The sequence below is a fragment of the Lepeophtheirus salmonis genome, chromosome 5 (assembly GCF_016086655.4).
Source record: "Lepeophtheirus salmonis chromosome 5, UVic_Lsal_1.4, whole genome shotgun sequence".
Classification (NCBI taxonomy): Eukaryota; Metazoa; Arthropoda; class Copepoda; order Siphonostomatoida; family Caligidae; genus Lepeophtheirus; species Lepeophtheirus salmonis.
Window position 1 is genome coordinate 39,479,575 of NC_052135.2, and position 15,941 is coordinate 39,495,515.

Consider the following 15,941-nt stretch of genomic DNA (forward strand, 5'->3'; position numbering starts at 1 on the left):
AAAACTGGCCCTGGTAAAAATATTGAAATTCAACTACTATATTTTGACAGAAACTGCTCCTTTGTGGATGTAACTTAATAGCAAATAGTCTTCAGTAGAAAATGATCTCTTCTAATCATTATTTATATAAAATAAAAGCCTCTTCAGATTATGTTTGGTTATTTTTTTTTCTGTACTCAGATATTTAGGATATCCAGGCCATGTAATGTTAACAAACCATAGTTTTTTGTTACATTTATGGCTACAAATATTATTTTTGAATAATTTTGGTCTTATTTAAACACATACATACCAATATGTATAGTACAGAATCCGTAGAAAGTTTTGCTATTTTTTCATTGATATAAATATGCCAAAATTCGGTGACAATTATTGGTCCTCTTTTTCTAAACAAAAAATAACCGTTTACTTAAAAAATAATTTTCCCATCACCTAAATTTATTTTTGGAGCAAGGTAATTTGGTTCCAATTAAGCTCTATTATGAAAAACAGAGTCTTTCAGCCAGAATTTGCATTCGAAATCATGCGTAATTCATGCAAGTCATTCCCTTGTAGACTTTAAGCTATCATTTTGAATGAAAATTTGTATCTACAAGTTGTGCAAGCTATTGTACTATGCGTTAAAGCTATTAGTCATATCATTAAACTTTTAACAGAACTTTCTTCGAGCACTGTAGGTAGTCATTATTTCCATTGTTTGAACTAATCATTACATATAAATATATTTTATGCATATACGATTGCAAATTTAATTTAAAAACTATGAACTATCATATGTCACAATTGGATTTAAGTATGAATTAAATATTTAATGTTGCAACAGTCTTGAAATAAGTTAAAAGCAAAATTCATCTCTTATATTAATGAAAAGAAGACGATTATATCATGAGTTGTTGGATAAACACGAATATATTTGACTATTTTGGCATTTGAACAATTTTTGTATAAATATGAAAATAATCTGGTTGGTAAAATATATATTTTCTGAAATAAGAATTTAATTCTAAATATTTTTGGGTAGTAATAATATATTAATGATAATACTTGGTCCAGTAATTTTTTTACATTCTTGAGCTCACAAGATAAAATTACAGGGGTTTATGTTTGTGACTTAGAAGGGGACGAGAGTCAAGAAGGGCTCTCACCAATAATCCATGTCCCTAATTTTGCAGATATTGAGTTGATTCACACATGTGTGCTTAGAGTCTAATTTTAAATTATATTTGCAGAAATGGCTGATACACTTGCGGATGGTTAGGATGTGAATGAAAGGGATTTGAGTAGATGGAAAGACTGTCTTGGATACCGTGTTCAAAGCTAGAGATTGACTCACTGGAGGAGGAGGATGAAACTGACCTTGGAGAGACTAGTGGCTCGGACTCAATTGGTAAGAGGTCTGTGATACGATCCAGGTCATCTAAGGTGCTGTAATCCATATCAGAGATGGAGACTTCTTCTTTTATGATAGAGGTATCACACTCATAAAATTCATTGAGGCCCAAAAGTCTGTCATCTGTTTAAATATAAGATAAAACAAATGCATCATTGGGATTGGTCTAGGAATACTCTATACATATATGGAATATGCTATCTTTTTTTTCTTTCGTTTTTTGACCAACTACGGAGTTATGAGATGAAAAAAAATCGTGTAATGAGTGTCTTCAGCACTTAAAATATTTTCTTTAAATATTAATAAATATTCTGATAATATAAATAAATAGATCCGCCAAACAAAAATACATACTTTATTTCCGTAAGACATTCATTACAAGGTTCTTTTAATTCAATTACATCTCTCATTTAATAACTATACTTACTTATGATGCTTTTCCTGAGATAGTTTTCATTTTGGATAAGAGATAATTGCATCATGGGAAGAGATGGTAAAGTGGTTTTCTTAAGGGGATGCGGAGCTTTCTCCTTGTACATCCCCTTGATACTCTTCTCTTCTTCTTCTCTCTGGAGTTGAATGTAGTAGGACTTGGGCTTCCTTCCCCTTTTGGATTTGACGATCCCTCCTCCACCTCGGATTTCATCCTTTGAAGAAGTAGATGCGTTTGGTCCATTCAAAACTTTTTTCCGTGGCTTGTACTTATAATCGGGATACTCTTTGATATGGAGAAGTCGAAGACGCTCAGCTTCTTCCACGTAGGGATGTCTCTCAACCTCATTCAACGCCTTCCATCGCTGCCCCAACTCTTTAGAGATTTGAGCATTGTGCTTGTCAGGTGTCACTTCAATTATTTTTCGTCGTTCTAACTGGGACCAAACCATGAAAGCATTCATTGGGCGTTTAATATGATTGACTCGGTGCTTCTTTGTCTGTAAAAAGAAAGAAAAAATATCACATAATAAGAAGGATTCTATTTGAGTAGTTGTATGATATTTACTTATGGGCTTAATTACATGTATACTCATACTTTTTGGAATAATTGAAAACAAACATATTTTTGAGTAAACTCTATATTTATTTATTATACATTAATATAAAAATCTTTAAGATCAAAAGGATGGAACATCATCATAAGTTTTTTATGAATATAAATTTATAAATAGCTATGAAAATGCATTCAAACAACTATACTTTCAATAACAAGTATACTTAATTATGAACTACAGATTGAAATGATGAGCATTAATTGCAAATTGATTTCATACTAAGTATTTGTTCATATGAAAAATAAACACGTAATATTCAATCTCTATTTTTTGGATGTAGACAGTTTATGAATCTATAGTCATGTAAGATCAATCTAAAAAGACTGCAGTCCTACCAATCCAGTCCTAATAAAAATTTTTGATTGTAGGACCGGTCTTTTATGCTAGCTACAGGAGCTCAAAGAACTCAACCTCTTTCAAGAGAAAGAATACTTAAAGTTTAAGGTAGGAGGTGTGTGTCTAGATATTATACGTTCTAGCCATCAAAAATTGTTTTCTTCGTTTTTATCATGACTAGGAGTGAATGAAAGTAGAAGATAATTAGGGCCGTAGGACTGACGTATCGGTTCATAGAAGTGTTAAACGATAAAACAGATCGGACCGATAAAAAAAGACTGAAAAGGTGAAGGGGAGAGACTGATCAGGAAATCAGTCGTAGGACCGATCCATCACTACTCCAGAGTCTTCAATCAATCCAATTTTTAGATTAACCAATGTTTGTAATCAACATTTTATGATAATAAAATTGAATAAACCAAGGAGTATTCTATACATGGAACACGCATTCTTTATTCTTTTCATTTTTTGACCAACTAGGGAGATTTTTCCTATTGTAAATTGTTAATTTAGGATATAGTTTACTAAAAAACAATGTGTTTAAGTAAATGATTGAGCCTAATTGAAATTAATTCTCACAGAATAAAAATCAAATATACTTCGATATATTTATCTTGTGTTAATTATTAGAGATTTAGTGACAGACTTATATTACATGTTCTAGAAAAATAACAAATATAAATATAAAAATAGAAAAACACATTGTTCAATCATAATTCATTGTATGAAATACTGATGCCAATGAAATGTTTATATACATATCTTTATATTAATTAAAACTCTTCTTGAAAAATGTCATTCACAAAATTCTTTTGATAATTTGTTATTTGTTTTTGTACTTTTTTTGACTAAGTTTTATGCGACAGATTCAGTAGTTTTGCACTTAGTACTGAAGCTTTTATTAATATAAAATATTGTATAAACTTAAAATGTTTGTTTTTTCATATTTTTTTGTAAGAAAAAGAAACTTTTATCATCATAAAAGGACTAATTGTGCACATTATATAACCACTTACATCATTTAAAAAAGTTGTCGTTTGCAGTTAATTATACAAAAACATATATATATATAATATAATATTTGAATTTTACGCTTTGAAGAGTAATCATCATGTTTGTTTTAAGGATATTATTTTTCTTAGACAAAATAAACCCCAAGGTAAACGAATAGGACATCACATAGATAAAAAAATTGATAGTCAGTGATGTAAATTGTCTGTATTTTCTAGCTGACCCTTTTTTGGAACTGGAATCTGAAAATGAATTTTCTTTTCTTTAGCTCTTGTCATTATTATATGACCCTTGATTTGTGAACTTTTCCCCCTAATACATTTAATTATATTCAAACCGGATTAAACATTTGCTTGTGCTCATAAAAGATAGAGAGTGATCTTAAGGATTTGTTGTGGAGTTTTAATTGTATATCCTAGTAGGGCACATATTTGAATTGGGGATCAACATTGGAGTGATTCTTACCATGTCGTTGTTTATTTTCTGCTTCATGAAACGTATTGGCAACTTGCTGTTCTCCTTCAAAAAATTATTCAAATTATCAGGGTTGCCATGTTGGTTTTTTGTTTCTTTTTTTTAACTTTCCTAAAATTCACACGATTTTCGTCACTATACATAGAGGCGAGATGATGTGCGAATGATAAAACAAATATATCAATAGACAATAAGGGTATTCCAACTATAGTCTGAATATCCATTTCTGATGGTGTGATAAAAAGTCCACACGACTAAAAAATATATTTAATGTACAAGGATGGTCTAAAATGTTTCCGACTTGAATGTGGCAGCACTCGTAAATAAAAGAACCTCACATCTATCGAACATCTGTCGACAGAGTTACTCTCTAAAGTTTCAGCCATTTTGGACGTGCAGTTGTTTTGTAACACTCGTTTGAGTAAGTTAATGTAAGTGTTTTTGTGATAATGAACAAAATCGAGTATCGAGCTCTCATTGAATGCAGCAAAAAGTGTCTGATGAACAATTATTTTGCAGAAAAAAACGCCGAGTGTTATTTGGACGGATTACAGAGATTGATGTATCGTTGCGAGAAGTTTGTTACAAGGAGACTATTTTGAAAAATAATATAAAATTCCGAAAAAAATTATCGGAAACTTTCAAGACCACCCTCATATAATATTAACTCCAAATCTCAACACCATATTTTATAACATTTTCTCTAACTAGAAATCTAGAAAATTTACCAATTTATTATCATAAGGGTAACTCTTTAAGAATAATAAGTTGAATTTTTACCATTTTGTGTTATACAACTGAAACATCGAATTTTTCGTTAGAAATATGAAGATTTATGCTTTTTGATGCTGTTCTTCCACATAAAATTTGGAGGTTTTAAAATTTATATTACTAAATCCGGGAAAAATACGTTATACATAGAACACGCACTATGTTTTCCCCTTCCATTTTTTTTACCAACTAAAGGTATTGTTATATTATTATAACAGTTGTGAAATAAAAGATACAATTTAAATTAAACAATAGTTTAATAAGTTTCTTGATCAATAAAAATAATTTGTTTTTAGTTATTATTTTAGTAACATAAAACTACTATTTTTATAAAATGAAGACATTTTATAACAAGTCTCCCTTTAAAAATTGGTCTTGGTTGGTCAAAAATTCAAGGAATAAAAAGATAGTGCATTTTCCACGGTACTATAAAAACTGATTGGAGAAAATTGCCCTGTAAAAATTGCTAGCTATGAAAATTCGCCATATTGTGTTCAAATTTAATTATGAATAATAATACATTATAAATTCACTTAATATTATTTATCACAAATCGATATCTAAACATATTTGTTTGTTCTATCCCTAGTGCCTTCAAGTGTGAGTAATATTATTGCAAAATAATTTCCTTAAAATTTTATAAATTCAATCCAATCTTCTAAGAAATGGATAGAAAGGATTGGTAAGGGAGAGGGGGGATAAATTGCTTAGGGCCTCTTAAAATATTGTTCACCCTATGTATACCCTGGGGGTAGTGTGGGATTGCTAAAAACCATCAGCAATTCATTCAATAAATCCAAAGAATCCCTTTAATACTAAAAAAAAGTTCCAAGCCCTTAGGTTGCCCGGGTTACTTGGGGATAACCCTGAATCCTTAAAAACAACAGCTCTCCATCCAATATTCATCAAGTATTCTACCATATTTAAGAAACTATTTATCCCCCCCCTTATAGTGAGCAGTTGAAGGTACTCCCTGGGGGATATAGAACAAACAAATATGTCTAGATATTTGTCATAAATAATATTTAACGAATTTATAATGTGTTATTATTCATCATGAACTCATGAAATACGGGCAATTTTCCTAACTGAAAATCTTTCGCTATGGTAATTTTATCCAGGACAGTTTTCCGCGCACGATGTTCCACATATTATAGAGTATTCCTTGTATAAATGAATAAGTTCATAGCTCAATAAAACATTTTTTTTTAAAGAGGAAAAAACACTGGAATTGTATCAAACATCAAAATGACTACGTTTATCTATCTATATATGATATCTAAAATAAGTAAATGTTATATAATATCTCCCCAACATTGAAGGAAATGAAATTCACATACGATGTACATTCCTTAATCATTAACTATCAAATGCGGTCAAATAAACGTAAGAAAAGCTACTAGTAGTCGATTGAACTTGTAACATTCTTTTGTAGGGCTGTAAAACTATGAACGCAATGAACATAGTACTATAAATACATAGTATATCCATCCAAAGTTACGAAAGTAAATCCGACGAAAAGGACATATTAATTATAACACAATGATAGTTAATTTGTCAGGTTTTTTTTTCGTACTGGCAGGTCATATTTTTTGCATCAGCATACCCGTCATACATAGGGATGATAATATTGTCTCAATTGCTGTGGGCGTACAACCCACGCCTGAGGGGATATCATAAAAATATGATGAAATTAAGAAACAACATAAATACTGACAGAGTTAACTGTAAATAGGAATGGAAAAATTGTCTAAATCCTACTGAGTGTAAATCAAAAAGAAAAGTTTACGTTGGCAGTATATGATGGATGACATATCTGCTGCCAGAGATCACACTAAAAGCTATGGTGCTTCTGAAGTAAGCTTACTATATCCATCATACGTGCAAAGTGTACACGTAACATATTTCTAAAAATTTAGCATATTATAATCTTCAAACTTCAACAATTATCCCTTCCAAAATAATGAGGTGCTATGATTTAAAATTTGTCTTGTTTGTGGGAGTGAAAGTTCCTTTTTTTAGAGGGAAATGTCACGTTAGTAATTTTAGCGCTTCAAAAATTAAATTTATCATGGCTAGTATTTTGGACAAGTTACAAAAAAGAAACCGAAAATCTACATGGTCACTATGACAATTTGAAGAATGTTTTGGAAGAGAGCAGCTTAGCTGTCATGACTTTTCATCATATCAGCTACAATCAGCTGTGACGAGGGACAAGGAAATAAATAAGGTGATTGGAAAGAATGACTCTGATGTCAATCCTCAATTCTACTCTGACTCCAACAAGGACTTACAATTATAACTCCGCAACAAATCCTCAAGGTTATGAGTACACACAAACGTTCTATCAGGTTTTGAAAATAATTGGGATTAATTTAGGGAAGGATGTTCACACTACACAGGAAATTAACACTAGCTAAGTAAAAGAAAATTAATTCTTCATATTACTAATTACAAAAAACGGACCTGCTAAAAAATACGCAGGATTTACATAACTAATAACTGTATTTTCACTCATACAAATAAAATATATCTTAAATCCCAAAAAACCTCTTCATTTTGGTACGGAAAGTTGTGTAGGTTTGAAGATGACATGCAAGGTTTTTAGAAATAAATTATCTGCATATACACGTAATATGTAATATAGATAAATAATTTATAAGAGCACTAATATCTTGAAGATTATCCACATATTCCTTAGTAATGCTCAATTCTACATATAATCTACATATATGTACATCGGTAATGTTTTTCCAAATAATGTGTATTTTTGTTTTACGTTATATATTTATCCCTCCACTTGAGTTGCTCCACTTTACTGCTATCCTTCTCTTCTATGTATTGAGCATCAATTTAGTGTCTTGAGGGGAAATAAATACCCTAACATATAAATTATTATTGTTATGTCTTGGAATAAAGGTTTTATTGTAACTATAGAATATATATATTTGTTTAGATATCATCAATTTGCTCTCCCTTTTTTTATTGTCAAAACGAGACTCTCGAGCAACAACAACAATACAATTGAAATAAACAAAAAATATATAGGAAATGTATTAATTATTTAAAAAAATAAATAAATAAAACAATGCAAAAAAATAAGATAAAAAAATAGAGGAAGCTATATCTTATTTCACCTTATTTATGGATCTAAGTACAGTTATAACTCTCATTTATATCTCTCTTATGGCCGTAAAAACAAGACATACAGCTTTGTAAATATCCCTCATAATCCAAATATGCCAGATGGATTCATTGCATCCTTATACATTGTGCTGACAGGATGCCAAATAATATTTGTATATATATTTTGTAAATACGAGTATGTATATAATTATCATTTATAGTTATAATTAATTAATCATTGCTGTTGTCATAATATTTTATAGTATGTTTTAATACGCATCTGACGACACAGTCATTCTGTTTCAGTTTGTAGACTAAGTTACATGGTCTTAGTCCAAGAAATCCTTTACTTATATTCAATTTGGAAAAATGTAATAAAACAACGTATTTTCCACTAAATAAATACTCACACTCATTTTTAACATTTACGTCCTATGGTGTAAGATGTCTTTGGGTTTTATTTAGAGATAGATCTACTCGCATAACATAATACAAGTCACTAGACAAATGCCGGATATTGTGTTCAAAAACATTCAAGGACCTTTGAGGGATAAATAGTAAGAATTGATATTGTTTTATTATAAAAATAAAATCTTAATCTATATTCTTTGCTCTTTGTCATAGCAACAATGTTAAGAATTTGAAGTTTAAAGGACTTGTTTATTTTCAAGCTCCATAGAACTTGAATCATCTGCGTCAAATTTTTAGCCCAACACGAGACTAATGTACACTCTTATCTGTGGTTTGCTACTTTTATATGTTCTATGATGCCACAGATTTCAAAAAATCCCCAAATAACCCTTTAAACTACCTCATGTTACAAGGTACTTCAATCCATTTACCACTTTTCTTATCCTTTATTAATGTTAGTTGTCTGAAATATCCTTTGTTGAACTTGACTTAAATTTTATTAAATATTTTACCATTTCCTACTATTCAATGAAGAATAATCAAATAATTGGATAAATATCCACTGATTTTTTTTTTTTTTTTTTTGAAAGAACGATTAAGGGATAAATTATCAATTTTTGTATGTTGAATTCATTTATCACGTCGTTACCTTTATTGTATCTCGCAACCTTTCATCCAGAAAGTATCAGAAGGTACATCTTAAACTAAGTTTGGTATTTGGCAAACTCTTCCCAACAATTAATAAATAATAATTGTTGGAAACAACATATTCGAGCTATGAAAAACGTCCAAAACACTGATTGGAGGAAGAAAATCAGAAAAATCGACAGCTAACAACACAATACAGTCTAACTTTTTATGTTGGTGAAGTAATACCGTGTTATATTTAAAAGTATTTAATAATAGAAACTTTACCTGAATTCCATTTATAACACTTCATGAATATATTTTCTTGTAAGAAGATACAGTCCAACATTTCTCAAACTCTAAATGATTAGGAATTTAATATTAAATCAAAGGATACTTTTGTACATAAGTTTACAAGGACCTCAACTCCCGGTAAAGCCTTTGAGTAGGATCCCAAGGAACAATTTTTTAAATTACGCGATCCTGTTAGTAAATAAACAATACTGTGAAATTGAATTATTTATTTTTATACCTATATTAAGATTAAATAATTTATTTCAAACTGATTATTTTCTTTACATTGATCATTATCAGAAATAATGCACGGGCAATTTTTCATAGCCCGCAAGTCCAGCTTTTTTGAACTCCGTAACCCGATCCGACTCACAAAAAAATATTAAATAGTAAGTGATGAACAATCTAATTTTTTTAGTGAATTTTATATATTTAAATGAAGCTAATATAATAAAATATCCCATGCCGGATTTCCTGTAAGTATAAAACCCTGTGACATCCCGGAAAATGGGATACTGTGAGAGAAACCTAACAGGGATAGTACAACCAAATCTGAGTGTATTAATTTTTTACAGCTTTCATGTTGCTATGCTTAATATCTATGCTTTTTAAAGAGTATTGAACAAAAATGGAGAACAAAATCGGCAATGGTTATATAAATACATATAATATGTCTGTGTGTATGAATAAAACTTTTTTTTTTTTTGCATTATAATATTGCATAAAAAAAACTCATTACAAAGTTTAATTATTATTTTTTATGGGAAAAAGTTTTATCGATTAGAATAGCTATACATATGTATATATACTTAAATAGTAGTCTGATTACTAATTATATTAGCGTGTGTGTGCCATCACTATCAGAAAAATAGTTGTCTCGCCTTTTTCTATCCTTTTCTTGTAGCATGCATACCAGACAACTTATGACAAAAAACTATTTAATCATTTTTATGAAATAAAATATAGAAAATTCCCCACATCTTTGTATGTCAGCATAAAAGTAATTTTGAACAACCAAGAAGAAAATGATTTTTTTATTTGTTACGCGATTATAAACTCTCCGATATCTTATAGAATGTGGCAGTTATGGACTTTATATTTAAACTTCTGGTAGTATTTGTAATACTCAAGAAGAATATTAATCTAGTGCAGTGATTCACAACCTTTTTAATACTCCAATGTCCCTAAGGGGGGGAGGCATATATTTTTTTGCAGGAATATTTTGGGCTAGGACTTTTTTTGACCTTTTTTTTAGAAAATATATTTCTTGGGAACTTTTGATGACTTTTTAAATTTGTATTTCCCCTTATATAACATTTAAATCCTCCTCACAGTTCCACCAATCTTTAGACTAATTAATTAATATCTAATTTTAATGGACCATAAAATTAGGACTTTTTACAAAAATTATCAGTTATATGTACATATCGATTTTTGTAAAATTATCAACATGTAAAAAGTCTTAATTTGTATACAAAATATATTTACTGATTTAAAATAAAAACAGGAAAAATTACGAAAAGGTTAAACTTTCCAGAGTCATATTTCGGTCAATTATAAGAATTGTATTCAAATTTCTGGGATGATTTGACACTATACTTTAAAAGCTTTATTTGATATATGAGTATATTAATTTGGACCCGATATGGCCCTTTCAAATAAAACATATCCATTTATAAATCCGTAATTGCCCCTGAACTTTTGCTAATACTTTAAATGCAATTTGTGGTGTAATCAAAGGATTAATAAGAATATTTTTTTAAAATTAATTGACCATAATTATTTGCCAAAGAACCAAAAAATGTAAATCAGACACAATTTTGAGAAAAGTCGTTCTAACTTGCTTTTGTGTTGACGGACCACATATTTAATATAATAATGTATAATACCTTTATATAATAATTGAATTTTTTTTTGTAAAAAGTAAACCCATATTATTATGGAAGTGTAGCTTTCTCATTACACCCATTTTTTATACTTATATAGCATAAAATATTATGTAGCTTACCAACGTATACAAAGAATAAAGAGTTTGTCCTTGAAGACTACTCCGAGTACAACTAATCACCTAACAGTATATTTACTTCTACAGATTGCAATATGGCTGTACCTTTATTTTATATTTAGTTAGTAAGAATATGCATGATTCAGCCACAAAATATGTTCCTTTTCTGACTACAGGAAACCCTGTTAGATAAATATAGTAGTAAAAAATGACATTGGAATAATTCCTCCATATGTCTCTGCTGGATATGAGCTGGTGTTGTGTTTATTTTCTTATATCACGGCTCATTTTAGAAGATCTAATAAAACGTCATGAGAGCTAAGTTGCTCTCCTCCCTAAACATTCTTCAAATTGTCAGGGTGAACAACACGTTCATTTTCAGTTTTTTTAAATCTTTAAATACTGATGGGACATATATAATTAATAACTGGTTAAAGACTAATATTCAAGTATTGTAAACAAAAAAGTTATCGTGTAACCAACTATATTTGAACATACCGGCAGTTCATATTTTTCACAACTATCTATATTCACGAAGCAAATTATCTCGGTTTGTCCATTCCTTTGTCTGTGGAGGACTCATTTTAAATAACGAGCGTGTGTAGCTAAAGCTCTGTGCGTAAATCCTCAATATTTTTGAAAGTGATTTTTTTTTTCCTGATGGAAATCGGAATAATGTTTATTTTTTTCTCAAACTGTTATAATTATTCTTTCATTCCTAAGAACATCCAAGTATTGAGTAACTACGTGCGAGTTTGTTTATGAAACGGAGAGTAACACAGATGAGTTCTCTCTGAGTTATTAATTTCAATCCCTTATAATCTAGTAAAACTTAATTGCATTCGTACTGGTCATGACAACGAATCCAAAACATTCAAATGACGAGATTAAGATTGATCTCAAAAACCCCGTCATTATTAGGACGTGCAAAACAAAAAACAAAACAACAACATAATAGAATTATAACATTAGGTTTGTAGGACTAAATTTTTGGATAAAGTAATTTGGATTATATATAAATATTACTGCACTACCAGAATGAAGCGTTTTCAATGACGTCAAAGATTGCATTATAAACAAAATAAATAATGCCGTTTGGCGTATCATAGTTTATATTTATTAAATAAAATGAACAAATTTCTATAAAAAAAAAGACTGAATATGTGTTGAAAAGTGTTATTAAATAACTTTTTTTTGTTATTGAAAAAAAAGGTTGCGAGATCCAATAAAAGTAAGTAGATGTGTAAATTTTTATTTTAGTTCCGAGAAAATCCCATAAGATTCAATTAACTTTTTTTATTGTTTTTTAATAGGATTTTTTATGCATAATAATATATGAATTTATAATTATTTTGCATTATTTCATTTTTATAATACCTATGTATGTACTAACATACATATTATAAATTAAAAAAATCACAAGTTTGTTTTTACATTTAAAGTTTTATGTATAGAAGGCACATCAATGCACTACGTGCATTGTACATTTACGTACATACCTACAATGAACTGCTTTTAATTAATTTAAATCATAGAAGATATCATTTGTCTATAGTTTTGTATACATATTAATCTCGTACATGATATTATTTGCTTACTGCTTGTTGCATTAAAGAACAAAGTTATTATCATAAATATTATTTCATCCAAAACATTTATAAATATCTGTACATTATATACCAATACTTACATACACACTAATGTACTCCCTTTTATATCAAAAACAGACCCATTAATTTACTTAAAAATAGAATAACAATAACAAAAAATATGAAAAGTTAGGACTCAAGTTCTATTTATCATCTCATCATCACTAAAAAACAAAAACTGCATTGCCTACTACTTCTATTCTCCACCTCCTCCTACCCATCCTTCCATATACCCACCTACACTATTAAGTACCATGTGGGCTAATCGACAAAATGTTTAATATGCAACTCTAAATGCATGTTGATATAAGTTATTTTAATGGCTTCAGGCCATTGGTTTCATTTATTCATGTGTGGGGAAAAGGAAAAGTGATATTCAGCTAACTTTTATCATTTGGGTGGGATAAGCCCCAAAATTATCCACACCGTTTTATAAATAGACTTATTATATATATATATATCAGCAGAGGGTGCCCGTATTGCAGGGCTGAATAAAGTGGAATACAAAAAAATAATGAAAGTGGAAGAAAAGATACAGAAAAAGAGAGGGATGTGGAAAGATACCGAGAGATAAAAAAAGAAGAGGGCAGAGACAGTGAGATGGAGAGATATATAGAAAGAGAGAATGAGATTTTATTTGGGTCAAAAGCAGGCTTTGAATTACATTGGAAGACCAAAAAAGTATCATTGGAATATATTTGGTTATTTCATACGTGTACGTGTTTCAGACTGATTTGTTCAACCATTTTGGATTCTCTGTGTGATAAAACCAGAACCAGACTTATAAATATATCTTAGTTAAGGTAAAAAAAAATTGAGGAAACTTTTAAGGGATCTCAAGCCCCCTTAAAAAAGAGATTAGTGACGCCACTTGTGATACCGTTGATGTCACAAATTGTATACTAAACCGATAGGAACACCATGTTTCTATGGTATTGGTATTGAATATACATAATTGTTACCTGACTACCGCAAGGATGTACCTTTATTGGGCGATTCTTTTGGGCAGTGATGTTTTATTTTATTTTTAGAATGACCTATTTTAGAAAAGGCCCAGCCATTCTTAGGTCATTAGAATAAATTTCAACTGACATGTCCTTTTTTTTTAGAGTCTAATAAACCATGGAGACATCCCTCCTCCACATACTCCTATTACGATGAATAAATGTGGACAATTAAGATAAAAAAAACAACAACAACTAAAAAAAAAAAAGTTGAAAGGACAAAGTTGTTTCTAGCAGCAAACATTTCCATTGGCATATAGCGAGCTTTATGCAAGTAACACTAACGTAATGCCCACTATGATTTGACATGTTGTGACAATGTTTTTATAGCTATATACAAGCGTTTTTATCCATGAGTGGATCCTGATTTGATACTAGCGGAAGTAATCAACTTCGCTAATAGAAACAGAAGCCAAACTTTGCTTAATTAACATATAGGATAAGATCTAAAGTCACACTCATTATTTTTTTATTATATATATATATATAATCCCCTTTTTTTCTTTTTAAATATGTCGCACTGAGCGTTAGCTACATGATCATTGTTTAAAATGTCTTTACGTTATTTATATGGATTACTTTTTTCCCACTATTCAATTGTTAGCAACTAGTTTGTAGAGGACCCACCCTTTTCTTTTAAAAAAGTGTCCTTTTCTATAAAAAGTCTTTTAGAAATAGAAAAAGATATTCAAATAGCCACAAGAGGGCTTTTAAAAAAAGTTCCAATATTAATAATAAAATGAACAATATTTTATTATAAAAAGTGATAAATATATTAAAAAATATTTTTTTTTCTCTTGTAAAAAACGTGAAAAAAGGTTTTTGGGTCCTTTTTTTTGGGAGGGGGGGGAGGGGAGGGGTAGTCAAGTAACATAAACATTTATACATTATTTTTTTATCAGCTCTCGATGTTTTTGTTTCTTTTCACATAATCAGTCCTCTGCACGGCTCGCTTTTTCAAATAAACAAAGATGAAGTGTATTTTTTTTCAGATATTTTCATTATTTTTTTATGTTGACTCTTGTATCACATAAAGCAACTAACTGACTGTACGCATTATGAACTTCAAAAGGGGATTATATTATTTTATATCAACCAAGGGCTTTCGTTTTTAATTAATATCATTTAATACACAGTCATTGATAAGACTATCAATTCAATGTAGGTATAGAATAGTTAATAACTATTCCATAAATAATAGATAACAGGTGGCAAACAGAAAAATATAGAAGGCTTTCTACCATATTTTTGTTTCCTTTCCCTTTTGAGAATCGAGGTTGAGAGTGGATAAAGAAACTAGTTGTGCTGGACGTTTTGAATTTGCTGAGCTAGTTATGATTTTTGTTAAGCAGCAGGGGCATCAACAGATTATATTTTGGGTGCACCACAATAATTCAAAGAAACAAGCCCCTTGTTTCTTTGAATTAATCTGAGAAATGAAAATTTTTGCTAAAAAATTTAAAAATTTAAATTTCAAATATTAAAGTTTTTGAAAAATTTCCTTTTTGGATTTTAATTCAAAAAAAGCTATTCACAAAATATTTTATTTTTTTGAAAAAAAATGAAAAATACATTTGCTGTTCTGAAAAAACTAAATTTAAAAAAAATAAGTTTCTAAAATACACAACTTTTCCCAGAAAATTAAAATTAAAATATTACATTATCAAGTAAAAAAAAGTTAAATTCCTTAATGAGGGTGGGGGGCTACATCCCTTCCAATACAGCCTCTCTGTGGACGCCCCTGCCCAGCTGTGAACAATTCAAACGAAAGATTAGAAAATAATTCCATAAAGA

At 29.6% G+C, this 15,941-nt stretch overlaps 1 protein-coding gene across 1 annotated transcript in view; it reads right to left on the minus strand.

Moving 5' to 3' along the window:
• Window positions 1-389: 389 nt before the first annotated feature.
• Window positions 390-15,941, minus strand: part of LOC121118094 (uncharacterized) — a 63,194-nt gene continuing 47,642 nt past the window's right edge. The window contains exons 2-3 of the mRNA XM_040712635.2: window positions 1,818-2,322; window positions 390-1,513 (exon numbers count right to left, since the gene is read on the minus strand). Of these exons, the coding sequence (XP_040568569.1) occupies window positions 1,218-1,513; window positions 1,818-2,322 (801 nt within the window). The 3' untranslated portion in view covers window positions 390-1,217. The remainder of the gene's footprint in view (window positions 1,514-1,817; window positions 2,323-15,941) is intronic.